Source organism: Anolis carolinensis, chromosome 4, assembly GCF_035594765.1.
Source record: "Anolis carolinensis isolate JA03-04 chromosome 4, rAnoCar3.1.pri, whole genome shotgun sequence".
NCBI classification, from domain to species: Eukaryota; Metazoa; Chordata; class Lepidosauria; order Squamata; family Dactyloidae; genus Anolis; species Anolis carolinensis.
The window spans coordinates 14,668,474-14,686,663 of record NC_085844.1 but is presented as its reverse complement, the minus strand read 5'-3'; the positions used below and the strand labels follow the sequence as shown (position 1 = coordinate 14,686,663).

The 18,190-nt window shown below is 36.3% G+C and overlaps 1 protein-coding gene across 4 annotated transcripts in view; it reads right to left on the bottom strand.

The window, feature by feature from the left end:
- asap1 (ArfGAP with SH3 domain, ankyrin repeat and PH domain 1) overlaps nucleotides 1-18,190 on the bottom strand; it is a 168,192-nt gene that overhangs the window by 78,651 nt on the left and 71,351 nt on the right. For 3 of the 4 annotated variants that reach the window (XM_062980026.1, XM_008108201.3, XM_062980025.1), the window contains 2 exons: nucleotides 5,923-5,995; nucleotides 971-1,116 (listed from right to left, as the gene is read on the bottom strand). In XM_062980026.1, the coding sequence (XP_062836096.1) occupies nucleotides 971-1,116; nucleotides 5,923-5,995 (219 nt within the window). Of the gene's footprint in view, nucleotides 1-970; nucleotides 1,117-5,922; nucleotides 5,996-18,190 lie in introns of those variants that run through there. The other variant, XM_062980027.1, reaches the window with a different exon arrangement.

Below are 18,190 nucleotides of genomic sequence, written 5' to 3'. Positions count from 1 at the left end.
ATTAGGAAAAACTGAAATTTTATAGTGTTTTACTTTATTGCTCCTCACCCACTCTTGGGGTAGGGGAAGGCGGGGTTTTGTCTTCTGATTCCACAAAAATACACATGCTGTAACATCCAGAAACAAAAGCTACAGATCTGCATGCTGTCGCTTTCATTTTCTCCCTGTGATTTTTGTAGCCACTTCTGCCTGAAGAAGCAGTCAGTGAGTTTCGAAAACTACGGTAATGTTTTCTTGTTGGCCTAATGAAGGTATTGCCTATCTGTGATCTGTATGTTGTTTAACAGAAAATAAGATAAATGCTCTCTTCTGCAAGAGAACCTCAACAATTTATGCCTCAACAAATTGTGGTTTCTAATTCAGTTTCATACAGCAGAACTGATAAGGAGAAGAAAGAAGAAGATGAGAAGATAGGAGGCAGGGTAAGAGCATAAAAAGTGGTTGGCGTTACATATGAACTGATTCACTGTCAATGAAAATAAGGAGTACCAGAAATTCTACATTTCCAGGATAGTTCTTCTACATTTAACCACTGCAAAAAAAATATTCTGTAGCTTTATACATGTGCTTTCTTGATCAACAGATAACTTATTGTCTGGGTGTCAAAAGGGTTCAGGAAATGGTTTTTTAAAAAGAATTTTGGGATACAAGAGAAACTACCACACCATTAGAATGATTGTCACAGTATGTATTATTAGATCTGTATAGATTTAGTTTCATCTAGAATTTTTCTACCTATTCAAATCAGATTCAGTTTTACTTATTGTCATCTTGTGACTACAACTATAATGCCAATGTCCAAGAAATATGATATGAGATCTAAAATCTAACACCGATTTCATAAAATCAGAATTGTTTTTAAGTTGAGGCCACTTATTTAAATCAGCATTTGCACAATAAATCATTACAAAAACAATCCTGGTTTAAAATGTGAATGTTTTGATGAAGGAGAAGATTCAAAAATCCTTACCAGATTTTTCAGCAGTGTTGACAATTCCTTAGTCAATGTGGAAAATTTTACAAAAGCAGTGCCAAGATCTGGATTATCTCTACTTAAGAAGTTACTTCCAAATTTATCTAGTACTTGTGCATAGTTTTCTTCATTTTGGACATGTTCTGAAAGGAAAAGTACACAATTGTGTTTATTTTCAGGAATGATAAATTACACGAATATTGACAAAATACATTTTTTCTAGAAGAGTATATGTTAATTCAGGATTTTGCTTTTTATTAAGCTCTGCAATTCTGTATTGTTTGAAGTAAGATTGCTACACTGTTAATAAGCAAGATATTTTCCAAGCAGCCCTTTGGCCTTGAAATGGTAACTGGAGCTTAGTAAGTTAATTTCAAAACAAGGACTTGAAGAATGGCTTAGCAGTAAAAACTATGGACTTTATCCCACACTGCCCTCCCCTTTCTAAATACTTAGAATCTGTTGAGGATATGATTTATGATGGAGCCATTCCAACAACAAAGGAGAACTATCAGCTCCATTAAACAAATGAAACAGTCCAAAAAAGGGAGAGAGAAGAGGATTGTCAGCGATCACCTTCTGGACCCAGGAAATAGGATATAACTGGAGTAAATACCCAAAAACATGTGGGATATGAGCTTTCAAATTTGCCCAGGTTGAATCGCTACAGTAGTGTTGTGTAAGGGGCATTCCGTCTTTAAAAAAAAATGGAATGGGCAGAATATATGAAAAAAAATGGAATGGGCAGGGACTACAGTGACTTGTGGGATAAATCTGGAAACTGGTAATTTTGGTAAAACTGGCAAATAAAAAAAAAAGACACGTATGAAGAGGAAGGGGAATAGTATGGGACATAATGCCATGATAATACTGCACTTCCCACCCTGCCATGGAATAGTCCTTAGTGAAAAAGGTGAAACAGTATCACTAGAATATCTTGTAACAATGTCCTGGTTTAATGTGAGTAGCGTTAAGATTTACAAAGAAGCATGAAACCACCACATTTTGATGCCACAATGTAAAAAAATGTAAACATCCATCTTTGGCCAAATCCATTATAAAAAGTGGCTAAAGTTTGCTATTTGTGGTAAGTGAGAGATGGTCAGCAATAGGAGGATAGGCAGTTCCTATGTTATGAACAGGATAGTTTCTGTATGTTTGTCCTTCAGTTGAATTTGTGAGTTGAAACAAGTACATTATGACTGGAAAGTGCAACCAAAGAACACGTAAAGACCATCCCAATAAGGAGAAACTAAACAGCATCATGTGTCTTATTACCGTCAGACAGTATAGGCTATACTTCATATATCCTTTTTCTTTTTTCTGATATCTAGTGATTATTTAGTATGTGAACTACTATAATAACAGTGGTCACTAGATATCAGAAAAAAGATATAAGGATATATGAACGATATCTATACTGCTTGACTATAATATGATTGATATATGATGCATTATTTTCTGTTATAGGCACCCCACCTTCCTTTCAGGGAAGGCAGGCAAAGTAAGTCACAACATAGTAAAAAAAAAAACTCAATAAAGCACTGCTAATTATAAATACCAAATTACAATTTAATTTTCAAACACCCTTTAAAACATTTTAAAACATTGCTTTAATATAAACATTGTCATATTTATTAACTAGGACATTCATTTAGATTCATTTAATTGTTAAAGTTCTGCTTGAACCAAAGTTCCTCTGCTTATAAGTAGAAGAACAGCAGCGAAGATGCTAAATTTATTTCCTTGGGAAATACACAGTCACATTCTTCGGGCTCCTCTGCCTTCGGGGAACAATTATCAGATGGGGAATTCAAATAATGCAGAGCGACTGGCTGCCAAATGGTACAGCCAGATGTCTTACACCATTTTAAATAAGGCCTTAACTGTATAAGCTTTACCTTACATTTGCAGTCTCTCAGCAAGCTTTGAGCAACAAAACCATCATGTTCCATTAGTTTTGCCTTATTTTGCATATTGAGACTTTTGATAAATCAAAGGTTGATTTTGGTTTTAAAATTTACTCCTTTTTGACATGGAAAGTCTTGAAACTAACTGCAATGGCTTGAAAGATTAAGCGGACAAATGTTTAGTGTGATAATCAGATTTCCTTTTCAAAAACCAAACACTAATGCACAGGAGGCTCCAGGTCACACTGACACATAGTTGTTAGAAACTCTATTATGGCTATATGGTCAAAATTAGAACTACAACTCCTCAAAATGGGAAACATGGCCCTTTCTTGGTTGCAAAATTACAACTCCATCCTTATCTAACATTGACTTTACTGAAGGCTGTTAGGTATTCCAATTTACAGCATCCATAAGATCATCCAAGGTCTTCTTTCCACTGTCTAGCATAGTCAATGTTGAGTGGGGCTGGTGCAGAGAAATAAATAGGACTTCCAATAAAAAAAACTCATAGCAGCATACCACTGTATTTTAAGTGACAACACTGAGACATTCTGCAGAACTAGGTGACAGCTTTTCAGCTCTCATTAGCTGAGTAAAATGAAGAGAATGAAGAAAAAGCAGTACTGAACCAGTTAATCAACAAGACAGCTGCATCAATTGCTTCAGTGCCAGTGCCTCTCTTTTCTTACATTTCTTTTGCATCAAGTTCTTATTTTGTTTGGCAGAACCTCCTGCTCATTCTGGATTGAACAGAAGTGGGAAATAATAAATCAGTCATTCTGCTTTTCTATGACAGCTGAACTACTTAAGGCATTGGTCCATTATTTATGATGTCAAACCAAGAACCAATATTGGGTTTCTCCATCTTGCTTGTTCAACAAAAGCACAGGCAAGTATGCTTGTTTCGGATGTGATGGACAGACAAGAAATTAAAGTTAATAAGGTGAATTTAAACACCTCCGCAGAGAAACTAAGTTTGATGACACATTTACTTTGGCTTAACATGGTTATTAACTAAAATCTGATATTACTCCTGTTCTAATTAACTAGGAATCTTCACCATTACTTTCATAACGCCAGCCAGTTGTCTATCTTTATAAATGCTGACATAGCTACTGTATGTCTTGGATGGAATAATACATTCTTTTTCCTCAATCCCTTGACAGACTTCCAAATGTATTATGGGTCTCCACTTGTTACAAATATTAGATACTAAACTTCATTGACTATATGCAAGCTACATTATGTAATTATATTTATATGAAAATTATATTATGTAATTGACTATGTTCACTTGCATACACAAAATAAACTTAAAAAATATTCCTGGCAAATAGCAATTTGGTCATTTTAAGGCTTTTCTACCAAGCTGTGGAACATTTCAGATATTCTTGAACTTCAACCCTGTTAGTTCTAGCCAACATAATCCATCATGAGGAATGGCAAGACCACAAGTTCAGCAATATCTGGAAGTCCACCAACACCCACAACCCATATTGTTATTGCACTGAAATATCTGGGTTTTTATTAGGTGGGGGTACTTTAAAATTCCTTCTACTGGCTAAGAATGAAAAATGTCTTATGCTCCCAATACACATAATATATATGTGCTAGTTAAATTCTTAAATCATTACAATAGTAATATAAAGAACAGGCATTTAAGATGCCTTCCACATTTTCAAATATCAGGAATACAAACATACCAAGGAAACTGACATTTCACCAAAACAATTCAGCCACATGGAAATACTTTCTATATCATGAATCAATTCAGGTGTGAGCATATGTAGATGACTGGGACCATGCACACCAACCACCAGACCTCAGAGGGCTGCATTCACAGCCTTCCAGACTGTTTTCTTTAAAAAGAAAATCTGCACCCTTCCATCAAGCTGTTTTAGATCCAGGAGTGGCCATTTTTGAAAATGGGAAAAGACTGGAGTGAGACAAAGCATAACTGCCTCCACGCTATTGGATGTTTGGATGCAAAATTTTTTTTTGGAAAAGCAGGAGTCCTTGGAGGGTGAAAAAATTGTCTACATGGAATATGCAAAGTTTCCTGACCATGATTTTGCCACCCCTGCTGAATACTCATCAATATATGAGATAGCAACAATAAAAATAAGATGGTAACTATATTAAGAGAAGTTTTTTGCCTACAGTCATCATAGTAACAATAGTCTTTACACAGTGTGTTTCCTGAGGGTCTTCTCAGACTACCAGTGAAATGAGACTTTGGGCTATTAGTCTCTGATAAAATCTGCTGGTTCAGAAAAGGCTACTTCTTACTATGGAATGTTGACTTTAGGCTATATTCAAAAGGATGAATGGTTGAGTAGATTGAGGGTTAGGCCCATGTGCTTGTGCTAAAGTTGTCTTTAACAATTTTGCTCTATTTAAATCAGGGATCCTCAGCCTTTGGTTCACCAGCTGCTTTGGACTTCAGAAACACCATGAAATATGGCCCCTAGTGAGGGATTCTGGGAACTGAAGTCCAAAGCATCAGGAAAACAAAAGATACAGAATTTAGAATAGTGATGCACAGCCTATGGCCCTCCAGGCGTTTTGGACTCAAAGCTCCCAGAATTCCTGATCACTTAACAAGCTGTCTAAGGCTTCTGGAACTTGGAATCCCAGAGGGCCACAGACTGTGCACCACTGTTTTAAAAGTACTTAATCATTATTTATTATACACATGACTTTAGTTCAGTTGTTCAGTGTATATACAAAATATTCCACATTTCATAAAGGGGAAAAATTGAGAAATTTGCATGTAAATTCCAAATCTGTCACAAAATTCACATCTGCCCCATGAATTGTTATTTACAAAATTAAATACAATTACAGCTGGGATACATGAGGAAAATATGGTAGCTATAAACCTGCACAGCAAGAATAAATAATAAAGTTAGGACAAACAGATCAAATTGATTCTCCAACAAAACTTTTCTTAAACACTGAAATATAGTCAGTAGCACAATTCATTTTGCAAATACTGTTGAATAACATTGTATTGTAATAGAAAATGAAGCTTACCTAATGCAGAATTATATATTGCTTTTACAGATTTTTTCACTTTCTGTAGTGAAGTTCTGTCCTGATCTAGTGCCTAAAAAAGGGAGGGGGAGACAGAAAGAGACATAGTGTCAAGGGCAGTGTGCCATCTATTTTAAATAGTACAGCTGAATGTAAAACAGAAGTGTCTTATAAACAAATACTCAATTTCAGGAGCTACAAACATAGTAGAGCCCTTGTTATAATCCTGGGGAGGTCTGTGGTCAGACTTAGAAACCTTCCAACTCTGAACTGGAACATTTCTAAGTTAAAAATCATATTGAGAAATTGTTGTAGTAGACATAGAACACATTTTTTGCTTTGACATCCTACATTTTATTTTTCAATATCTGTCTGTCTAGCTCATGCTTGGCTTTAAGGACAGATAACATCTCTGATTTCATTTACTAAAATGTAAATGTACAGCCAGGATTCAATGTTGTACTTCTGCTGGATCTTACTACTTTCAGAAGAATTGACAGTTTACCCCTCCTGCAGTCCATGACAAATCTTAACAACATTCTTCAGGGTCTGGGAAAGACTTTGAAAAGAGGTTTTTGGTCCCATGGAGACAGCACTGCGATGGAAAGATTATGGTTTTGCTTACAATGGATATGAAAGTACATTGCCTTCTATACAAGGAGCCTAACAAGCAATACAAACATTTATTTAGTGCAATCCTATCTTGATTTATTGGAAGTAAACCCTATTATGGTCAAAACAGTTTATTCTCTAACCAGTATGCTTAGGATTTCCACTTTATTGCAGATAAAGTATGCATATTGAGTCTCCTGTGGGAAAGATAAAGCAGGGTATGAATGATGATGATGATGATAACTATTGTAGGTAAATACAGAACACAAAATGTCAAATGCATTATAGCTTTGGTATATCACTATAAACTGCTTTGAATATATTATTTCATTTGAGCACAACATTTAATTGGGAAGTGAGCTTTCTTCTACAACTTTGGGACTATCACACAAAAATCAATGTAACATGCTCTATCTATATGATTCTATAAGATGTATAAATATTACATGACCAAAAAGCAACAATGTTACTTTAAAAAAATCACTCCCCAAAACTAACTTCTGTTATCCACCAGGAATTAGTTTTTAGATAAGATTACAGAAGAATTACATTGATGGAATGAGGCAAAAGTTTAATCAGTAAACAGGCAAATTTATTCTACAATAGCCACTACTTTTCAGATCAGTGTGTATTACTTTAAATTAATCAAAAAGAAAGACTTATATTCATGAGAACAACACATTTCAAAGACAAAAAATATACATTTTAAACACATTTTAGTATTTCAAGATCAGTATTTAAAGCAAGCTTTGCAAGATCTCAACATCGTGTTTGGAATTCAAAGAACTGTTGTTGTTGTTGTTATTTGAATTTATAATAATAAAAAAATACCAGCTTAAAACCAAGCAGACTGCAGGAAAGACACTCAACATATGGAGTTAAAAACAATGAGCTTAATTCCTCAGCTGTTACAAGTTATTTATTCCAGAAGTAACAATGAGCTCAATACATCATTTTCATTAGGTAACACATTTTGATTTTCTTTTAATAAGAAAGACATGTGAAATAAAAATACATAATTGAAAAACGTTTTGCAATTTAGCCATGTGTCAGTGAGAACAAGTGCAAATATTTAGAAACCAGCACAAATATAAACAAAACAGAATACAATAGATAATATCAGTTAATGCTCCAGCAAAAGCAATTCCATCTCCTTTCACTGATTCTTTAATTTAGTTGGTTCTACAAATGAAATCCTGTATCTGCTGTCTTAACAGAATATAGTAATGGGATAGATAGTCTTTCACCTCTAGGTCACTAAACTAATCCAGCTCAGATCAACAACAATTCACATATGTTACCATCTGTTGGTTGTCTGGTGTCTAATGTCTGGAGTGAAGTCACTTAACACTCTCATTTCATTTCTACTAGACATAAAATAACTGAAGCAAGAAAGAGGCATCTTTACCCATGGTTTCAGTTGAGTGTAACTATTAATGGGCAAGGAAACAAATTACTTTTGACCAGAACTATGCACAATACTTCAACTGTGGCTGCACCATAGATTTATTTAAAGGCATCATTTTGGTAATTTTAAGTTTGATTCATTTCGTGACACTCAACATGGAATTTGCCTTTCTCATAGCAGATGCAGACTGGATTGACACTTTCATTGAGCTACTACTCACAACAACTACATTCCTTCCCTGATCAGTCATGAATGTATCTACACATTAGAATTTTTTTTTTTTGCCTTAGTGTGATGTGCTGAAATTCACATGCCACTCTAAGTCTTATCCTTTAGTCTTAATGTTCTTCGCTATTTTTCTTTTGTTTTAGCTACTCCAGATAATTTGGTATCATCATAAAACTTCACCATCAATAAGGTTTCTCAATGGTGGCTCCTAGATTATGGAACACTTTACTAAAGAAGGTTAAGTAAGTCTCACTGTTGTTCCATTTGCAAAAGTACCCATCGTATTTGGTCAAAACAAACAAACAAATCAACAAGGACTAATTTATTTAAGAACAGACTAAAGACAGGAAATGACACAATCCTACTAGAGGTTGCATATGACCAAGATTACTCAGTCATGTTCTGGACAATGATGCTATCCTCTCAAAGGCCCTTTACTTGCCTACAGACAGCCTCCCTTTCTCCATTATGTTTTTACAGGAGACATAGCATGAAAGGGGAGACAGGTACAAGACCGTGCCACAAATCCAGATGTCAATTCTGCTTACACATCTATTCGGGATATGTCATCAAAGGACCTAATCACATTATCCACAATATTAGAGGTTTTTTCACTTGCTTATCCTCTAATGTGAAATATGCCATTGTTTGTCAACAATTTCTTTTAGCACTCTACCTTGGGCAAACAGGCCAGTCTCTCCTGCAGATGATAAATTGAACACAAATCAGACATTACAAATGTGAAGACATGAAAACCAGTTGAAAAACACTTCAATCTTCCAAGGCATTCCAGTTTGGACTTCTGAACAGTAGTTTTTAACAACTAACAAACAAACAAAAAACTACAAAGAAAGATTGAAAAGAGAAACAGCAAAATTGGAATATATATACACACACTAGCCCATCGACACTGGGTTGAATAGATACTATGGTTTTTTGATACACTATGCATATTATAAAGCTAGTTAACACCCAAGCCCCATGGGGGCTTTCTTGGTCAGTTTATCACACCTCTTTTCTGATTCATTGCCAGCATCCTACTACATTCAACTTATTTTTCCTATCCTTCATACGGTTATCTAGTAATTCTGGCTTTAGGCAGCATCTTTCCTCCTGCCTTTGTCCCACAACAATCATTATTAAAACTGAACATGTCACCTCATTATCATTATAGGCAAGATGACTAAACTGGAATAGCATAAATAGAAATTTACCTGTGCATACCCAGAGTGTTATAAAGATCTGTTTGTTCTACCTTGTACCAGCCCCCCTTGAAAGATATCTCTCCTTGGCCTTGGATTCTATCTTCTTAGCAAAAAAAAAAATGCAAAAGATTAATAATGCAAAGCCAATCTGGAAAAATAAAGCTAATATGCCTCACAATGGGTAGTAATGTATAGCAATGGCCTCAGATGTTAGAACGTTTAAGATACGTTGTACTTTACAACTCATTATACCAGATAAACAAGCACACAAGGGTGCTTGGTTTCTATGCTAATAAAAATAATTAAACAAAAGGTAATTATGGGATATGTATATGTGACCAGTCTAATTTGCATCCTTCAAGATACATGAACGTTGAAATAATGATGTAGCTCTGATGTAGAAGTCAGCAGGGATTTTTACAATTAGTATATGGAACTGTATAAATCAGTGGTTCTCAACCTGTGGGTCTCCAGATGTTTTGGCCTTCAACACCCAGAAATCCTAACAGCTGGTAAACTGGTTGGGATTTCTGGGCATTGCAGGCCAAAATACCTGGGGACCCACAGGTTGAGAACCACTGGTATAAATACTTGCATGCTTACTTTGTTCAGCGTGTGCCTGTTTGTGGAATTTATCCCCCAGGCACCTTCTTTATTTTTTGCTGTAGCAAAATAAAGAGGTTTTGAATCTCCCTTCTGATATGTTTCCTGCTAGAAATAAGGGATACTAAGGGAAATCAAACTTCAAGTTAGCTTAGGGGTAATAACCATACCCATCATTTATCATTTCTATGGCAATTTACACATATCATCAGCCTATAAAGGTCTGTCCCTATACTCTTCGCTCTATGCATCTAAAGAGCAGGCAACAAAAGCCACCAACTTCTTTCCCTTCGATAGTCTCTACAAGAACTGAATTAACATTATGCCCAAGTAAGGTGTTCAACCAATACTAGAATTTAAAAGTAGACAGCTAAAGAGACAGAGAGAAACAACCACACTTGCTCAAACACAGCCCTTGAAAGAATAGTCCTGCACTTCAGTGTCTGTCATCAACATTATAAACATTTCTATGCCATTACTATAAGAATTATGTAATTATTCATTCCCCAAAATAGTCTTATTGATTTTGAGTAATGATTTTTTTTAAAAAAGGTCTCAAAAACCTGTTAATCTTTGGAAGAGAACATGGACGAATAAAGATTTGACATATGTGAACGTATACATCAAAATTAAAAGAAAGGCACACTCAGTTCAGTGAATTTTACTCTATGTAAATTGATACAGAACTGCACAGTAACTATGAGAAACACCACATAATGATTTAGAATATATTTAGGTTTAATCTATATATATAAAAGGAGAATGGCATTGCTCCACCGGGCAAAACAACAAAACTAAAGGCCCCCGAACCTAGAAAATTGACAATACAACCCCTCATCCACGTCTCTACGTTCTTACAAACAAACTACACATCCCTAACCTCCATGGTGCCAAAAAAACCCGCAAAAACCGGAATGCACCCCTTTGTGACCCACCTTGATTGACACTAAACAGCCTTGCAGCTTCAAAGCCAGGCTGCCTCCTAGGCCACAGCAAAAAAACAAAAACAAAACAAAAAAACAAACGCCACTTCAGTGTGAATTTTAAACCATTGTGTAGAAGGGGCCTCATATAATCCTATTCCAGGCAAATCATATAACATTATCAATATAATGTATAATAATTATTGTGCTCTAATAACAATACACAACAATATAATCTCTAAAATCAGGACACTAAATAAACAACAACACTCAGAACACAGGGGAATTCCCCACAGGAAACAACCAGGCCCAGCTAACACCTCCCAACAAAAGATTCCCTCACGCAAGAAGCAGCCACGCTTGGAAGCTACAAGACCATTCAATGCTAAACAACTTAAATAATCACACCCAGCTAACACGTCCCAGTAAAGCATTCTTCCAAGTACTAACCAGGCAGACCTTGAAGCTGCATGCCTATTCAGTGCTAATCAAGGAGATCCATGGCAACACCTGCCTCAACCAGACAACAGTTCTTTCTACCATGCTGCACGTTATTCCACACATATATCAACCCCTTTGTGGCCCACCTTGATTAACACTGAACAGCCTTGCAGCTTCAAAGCCAGACTTTGGAAACCACGAGGCTACTCCATCTCATTCAACCTAGCCTAGCAAGCATACCCTATGTAGAAAACGGCCAGGCTTTCAAACAGTGAGGCTCTTCACTGCAATCCCAATTGGCCACAGCAACGCATGGCAGGGCACAGCTAGTTGTTATATAAAAAGCTGAATTTCCTAATCTATACATCCACAGCTATCTTAACTAATAAAGGTAAAGGTAAAGGTTTCTCCTGACGTTAAATCCAGTTGTGGCCAACTCTGGGGGTTGGTTCTCATCTCCATTTCTAAGCCGAAGAGCCGGCATTGTCCACAGACACCTCCAAGGTCATGTGGCCGGCATGACTGCATAGAGCGCCGTTACCTTCCCGCCAGAGCGGTACCTATTGATCTACTCACATTGGCATGTTTTCAAATTGCTAGGTTGGCAGGAGCTGCGGCTAACAGCGGGAGCTCATTCTGCTCCGGGATTTGAACCTGGGACCTTTTGGTCTGCAAGTTCAGCATCTTAGTGCTTTAACACACTGTGCCACCAGGGACCCCTATCTTAACTTATACAACACAATATATTATTGATCAACTCCTGGCATATACAATCTTTCAATTTATAGAGAATATTTGCTTTAACATCCACATACAAAGATTAGATAATCATAGCTTAATGTATTAGTGGCCTATCTCCTTAAGCAAGCAGACTTATTGCCTCAAAAGTAAAATAATACTTCTTCCCCTATACATATACTTATATTTAGTTCTCTGTCAATGTGGTGCTGCTGGAAAATTTCTAGGCCTCGTGCAAAACATAAATAAAGACATTCAGTATGGAAACAAATTGTTTCTTCACATAGCTAAATGCCTCCATACAACTAATTCACAATTTTTACAAAATATAATGCCAGATTCATTCTTGCAAAGAAGAGTGTATTTAGGGAGAAGCTGTGAAACAAATGTTCAGCAAAATGAATCTTGCTTCATTTATTTTAATTTATTAAATTAAATTTATTTTAAGTAATTTATTAATGTCTTTTATTATTTTATTTTATTAATTTATTTTATGTAACATAACCTCTTTGATTTTTGACTTCTGTAGGCAGATAGTTGGGGCCGGGCTGTGGCGCAGCTGTTGAGCAGCTGCCTTAAATCACTCTGACCATGAGGTCATGAGTTCGAGGCCAGCCCGTGGCGGGGTGAGCACCCGTCAATTAAAAATAAAAAATAGCCCCTGCTCGTTGCTGACCTAGCAACCCGAAAGATAGTTGCATCTATCAAGTAGGAGATAAGGTACCACTTATAAAAAGTGGGGAGGCAAGATTAACTAATTTACGACCTGGTATGAGGAAGTGCCGTCAGTGTGGATGATGAAGCAGCTGCTCCCCCCTGTGGCCAGAATCGAACATCCCCTCAGAAGAAGGTTAACTTGCCTCTGCGTGTCTCTCTCTGTCTCTGTTTGATGTGTTTATGGGCATTGAATGTTTGCCCTATGTGTGTTATAATGTGATCCGCCCTGAGTCCCCTTCGGGGTGAGAAGGGCGGAATATAAATACTGTAAATAAATAAATAATAAATAGTTCCACTAGAACATATTTAGATATGCCACAACAAAAGGGATGAATATCTATGGAACCAACATATACCATTTTGTTTTTTGTTCACAGAACTTTCCCCATACAAATATTATGCACTTTCACAAAAATCTTGTATATATCAAGTGGTAATAACAAAAAATAAATCCATTCCCATTGAAGCAAAACAAAACAAAACATGAAAAAGTGAAACGGGGCTGTGGATGTCTCTACAAAACACTATAAAGTTGTTTATACAAGCATTAAATTTAGTTCCTCTAGGATAGTGTTAGCCTTTTTCATAGAGTGGACCCGGGGGTTGAAAATGTACAAATCGTCACATTAGTACCCTTTGCTGATTGAGAATCACTTTTCTACTTTAGGGGATATAAAATGTATAATTTGGTGGGCATAACCTTATCATACTGGGTATATTAGAAATAAAATTAATGCAGACACTAACTACAAACTTTTAATTTTTGTTACAAATGGAGGCATGATGTACTAAACTAAAAGTAACAGCTGAACAAAACAAATGTTTTTGTCAGTCTATAAGAAGCATGCAAATTAAAAAGAAGAAACCATTATTACCAAGTTAAAGAAAATTATTCTGTCTCCCCTAGTCTTCCATACGGTCAAGCATACACAAAGATCTCATTTGAATAAGGAGTGAGAAAAGGAAACCAGCATCAGGAAATGCAACAAGCCAGTGATGTTTATAGCCCTACAGAGAAAAATTTCTGTTAATATCATAGTTTCTAAAATTAATTTACAGAGGTTAATATATTAACAGTTATCTAAATAGCTCTTCTCAAAAACCACAATACTCTCTCTCTTTCTCCATCCATCTAACAATCCTTTTCTCCCTAATTTTTTTATTATTATCTTGCATATATAGTGGGCAAAAACAGAAAATGGACTGTATTTGTATAAATTTCTAATAGATACTAAGAGTTGTATAACTATCAGTTTCAAATGAAATATTTAGCTGATTTCAATTTTACTTAAACCATCTTACCAACAAAAAACACTTTTGGGATAATCCAAAAATTAAGAAATTTAAATAAGTGTTTACAGAGAAAAATACAATAAAATCCCCCTTCATTTTTTCATTCTGTCCTCTCTCTCCTCAGTGTGTGTTTATATATAACTGAATGCAAAATGACATTTAGGAAAAAGGTAACTTCACAAATTAAATCCATGAAGCATAAAGCAGCAACTACATAAATTCATAATTCAAATTACTATATATTCAAAAGTGTCATTATAATGTACACGTGATCCACAGGAGAATATTGCAATCTAAAATCGCCTTGTAACTTGTTTCTATAATTTCCAGCAAACTTCTGCTGAATATCTTCTGCTTTTCAATCCTGCATCTCTAATGGCCAATCTTAATTTTAGATTACCACATCCCCTTCCTACTTGGAAAGAATATTCACAGGAAATATAATAGGCTATACACAATGTTCTGAACTGCTGTTTCTTGGATGAATGCTAGTTCACTGTCATAAACTTGATGATACCTTTGGAGCATCCTACAAAAAATCGGATGCCCTGACAAATTTGTGAACATCCTGCAGGTCCTCCATAATACCAACAGTCTTGGACAGCAGTGGCTCCCAAAGTGACCCATTTTTGAATAAGGTGTCAAAACAGGGATATGTTATTGCCCCAACCTTATTCTCAATCTTCATTGCTATGATACTGCACCTTGTTTATGGGAAGCTTCCCACCAGCATGGAAATCATCTATTGGGTAGATGGCAAGTTATTTAACCTCAGCAGACTGAAAGCCAAAACCAAAGTCACAACATCTGTTATAGAACTCCAATACGCTGATGATAATGGGGTCTACGCTCATTCAGAAGAATATTCAGACTCTAAGCGCCTTTAAGAGCATACAAAAAGCTTGGCTTCTCACTGAACATCGAGAAAACCAAAGTGCTCTTTCAACAGACACCAACTAATCCCTCTGAAATGCCAGAAATACAGCTTAATTGTGGAATGTTAGAAAATATTGACCATTTCTGCTACCTTGGCAGCCACCTCTCCACAGAAATCAACATCGACACTGAAATACAACAACAACTGAGCTCTGTGAGTGCAGCATGCTTCCAAATGAAGCAGAGTGTTTGAGGATTGGGAAATTCATAGAGACCAAGATGCTTGTTTATAAAGCTATTGTCCTCCCAACCCTGTTATATGCCTGTGAAACGTGAACCATCTAGAGATATCACACTCAACTCCTGAAATGATTTCAACAGCATGGAAAGACGGGCAGACAAACATCAGCATTCTGGAAGAAGCAAAGACCACCAGCACTGAAGCTATGATCCTCCGCCATCAACTCTGCTGGAGTTGCCACGTTGTCCGAATGCTTAAAGCAGCTACTCTACTCCCAAGTGAAGTACAGAAAATGGAAGGATGGTGGACAGGAAAAAGGGATTTAAATATGGGCTTAAAGCCAGTCTTAAAAACCGTGGCATAGACACTGAGCACTGGGAAGCCCTGGCCCTTGAACACTCTAATTGGAGGTCAGCTGTTACCAATGGAATTCAAAGAGGCATGAATGGAGAGTGAAAGACAGAAACATATCAAGAGGAAGGTGTGGACCTGGACTGCTTTCCATCTGGAAACTGACGTGGAAGAACATATGGGTCACCTATGGACCCATCGTCAAGACCCTACGCTTGGAAGACCATCCTACTCAGATATGCGTGATCGTCGATAATGATGTCAGGAATTTGATGATACTGTTATCACCTGGAAAGAAAACCCGTATAGAGGCAGTCAGTTTCTGGTAAATGCATTTGGAAGCACTCTATAGGTGTTGACTTTAGAGATTTTTGCTCAGAATTATATGTCATATGTAAGACATTTCAGGATGGAGAGCACAAACACACAATATTTTTGTGGTGAATTAAAACTTTACATTGTTTTCTTTTGTTATCTGTTTCAAACATGAGAAGCATGAGAAGCATTCTCTTCTATTGTGATAAATTTTGTTTTCAAGAGATACTTAAACATGAAGATCACAGTAGAATTCTCAGATGTAAATGCTAGCCTAAATTCTAATATATCATGTTTCCTGCAAAGGGCTTAAACACTTGGTGTTTTGTTGGTTTCACAAGATGCTCATTTGCAAGATACTAGACAATAATATCTCTCTAAACTATTTGTATAGCAGAGAAACTAATTCAATTAAACATTTACCATCTGCTAACAAACATAATGTAAAAGCTACAAAAACAGCTATAGTAACTTCAAGAAAAAGCAGTATTACATCTTTAGGTATGCATTAGGATTAAAAGTAGAACATTTATAATTCTTTATAGTGTTGCATTTAAGTGTGTACACTGATGGAAGACACTTCCAAGAACAGCAAGAGATGTTCCTGTTACTTCCAGCATTTTTCAAATATTTCCCCTCCTCATCTATTGTTGAATGGTAAGTCAAAACTTATGTACTGTAAATGCTATTGATTTCAGTGGATCTATCTTAACTGGTTTTAGCAATTTAGCTTATGTTACAATTAACATTTTTGCCCTAAAAGAGCCACAACACCTTTGAAACAGGTTGTACAAAATTCCACACTCTCAGTCAGTTCCTCCTCAAGTGCAGCAAACAACAAATCAGAACCATGTCTTTTAATTCTCAATTAATTGCAATTTATCACAGCAAAGTTAACATGAATAATGATAGTAATGTTAACTCAGCAGATGCTGAGTGAGGAAGCAAACGGTATCAGGCAAACAACACTATGGTATAGTACAGGCATGGGGAAACTTCGGCCCTCCAAATGTTTTGGACTCTCACAATTCCTAACAGCCTGATTGTGAGAGTTGAAGTCCAAAACACCGGGGGGGGGGGGGCAAAGTTTGCCCATGCCTGCTATAGCATATCTAGATCAAGCCAGAGACTAACACACAAAACAAAATATTTTAAACAAAACAAATTCTGACTTTCCAATTAAAGTGTATTTGTTCCCTAGATTGATATAAATGACTAATGTTAATCATGAATTTAAAAAAAAACATAGCTTGCAACTCTTAGAGTAACAGGAAAACTGAAAGAAATTCACACTTAAAACCAAAGTAACTGAAGAAGAGGTTCATGATTCCTATCACATCTCTTAATTATGATTATGGGATAAAACACAGGTTCACACCAGTCCATATGAATGAAGGCTTAAATCTCTAAAGCTCCTAATCATGTCCTAGACAAACAATAGACAAACAAAAAAATGTGTGTGGGTGTGTATGTGTGTTTCCACAGAGCTGAAACTTTCATGAAGCATTCATCTTTCCTATTGCTGTGTACATTCATTCTACTATAGTCTTGTAAACAGGATGTTCACATTTTTACAGTATTTGTCTGGCCAGAAGTAAAATTTGAATATGTTATGACAAAAGTTAACATATTGTTACTTTCATGAGAAAGCAGTTTCTCGAGTAATGACAAATGACAAGTTGTTGTTTTGTTTTAAATTAGTTGAAAATATAAGTGGTCTTAAAAATTCCTGAAATGATCTCCAAACAATGTTTTGATGTAATAAGTACATGTTAACACACTGCACCAAAACCCAAATTAAGTTAGGCAATATGCTGCTTCTAAAAATAACAATACCCCTATTGCCCCCTAAAATAATGTATTACTCCCAAGCACTGAACAGAAGCAACAGGGAGACAAGAGGAATCAAGTGCAGACACCATGGACAATAGTTTCTCTGTTGCTCTGGCTTAATGGTTTTGCAGACTGCATGCAACTATTTATTTTATTTTTATTTATTTACAGTATTTATATTCCGCCCTTCTCACCCCGAAGGGGACTCAGGGCGGATCACATTATAACACACATAGGGCAAACATTCAATGCCCATAAACACATCAAACAGAGACTGAGAGACACACGCAGAGGCAAGTTAACGTTCTTCTGAGGGGATGTTCGATTCTGGCCACAGGGGGGAGCAGCTGCTTCATCATCCACACTGACGGCACTTCCTCATTCCAGGTCGTAAATTAGTTATTCTTGCCTCCCCACTTTTATTAGTGGTACCTTATCTCCTACTTGATAGATGCAACTATCTTTCGGGTTGCTAGGTCAGCAA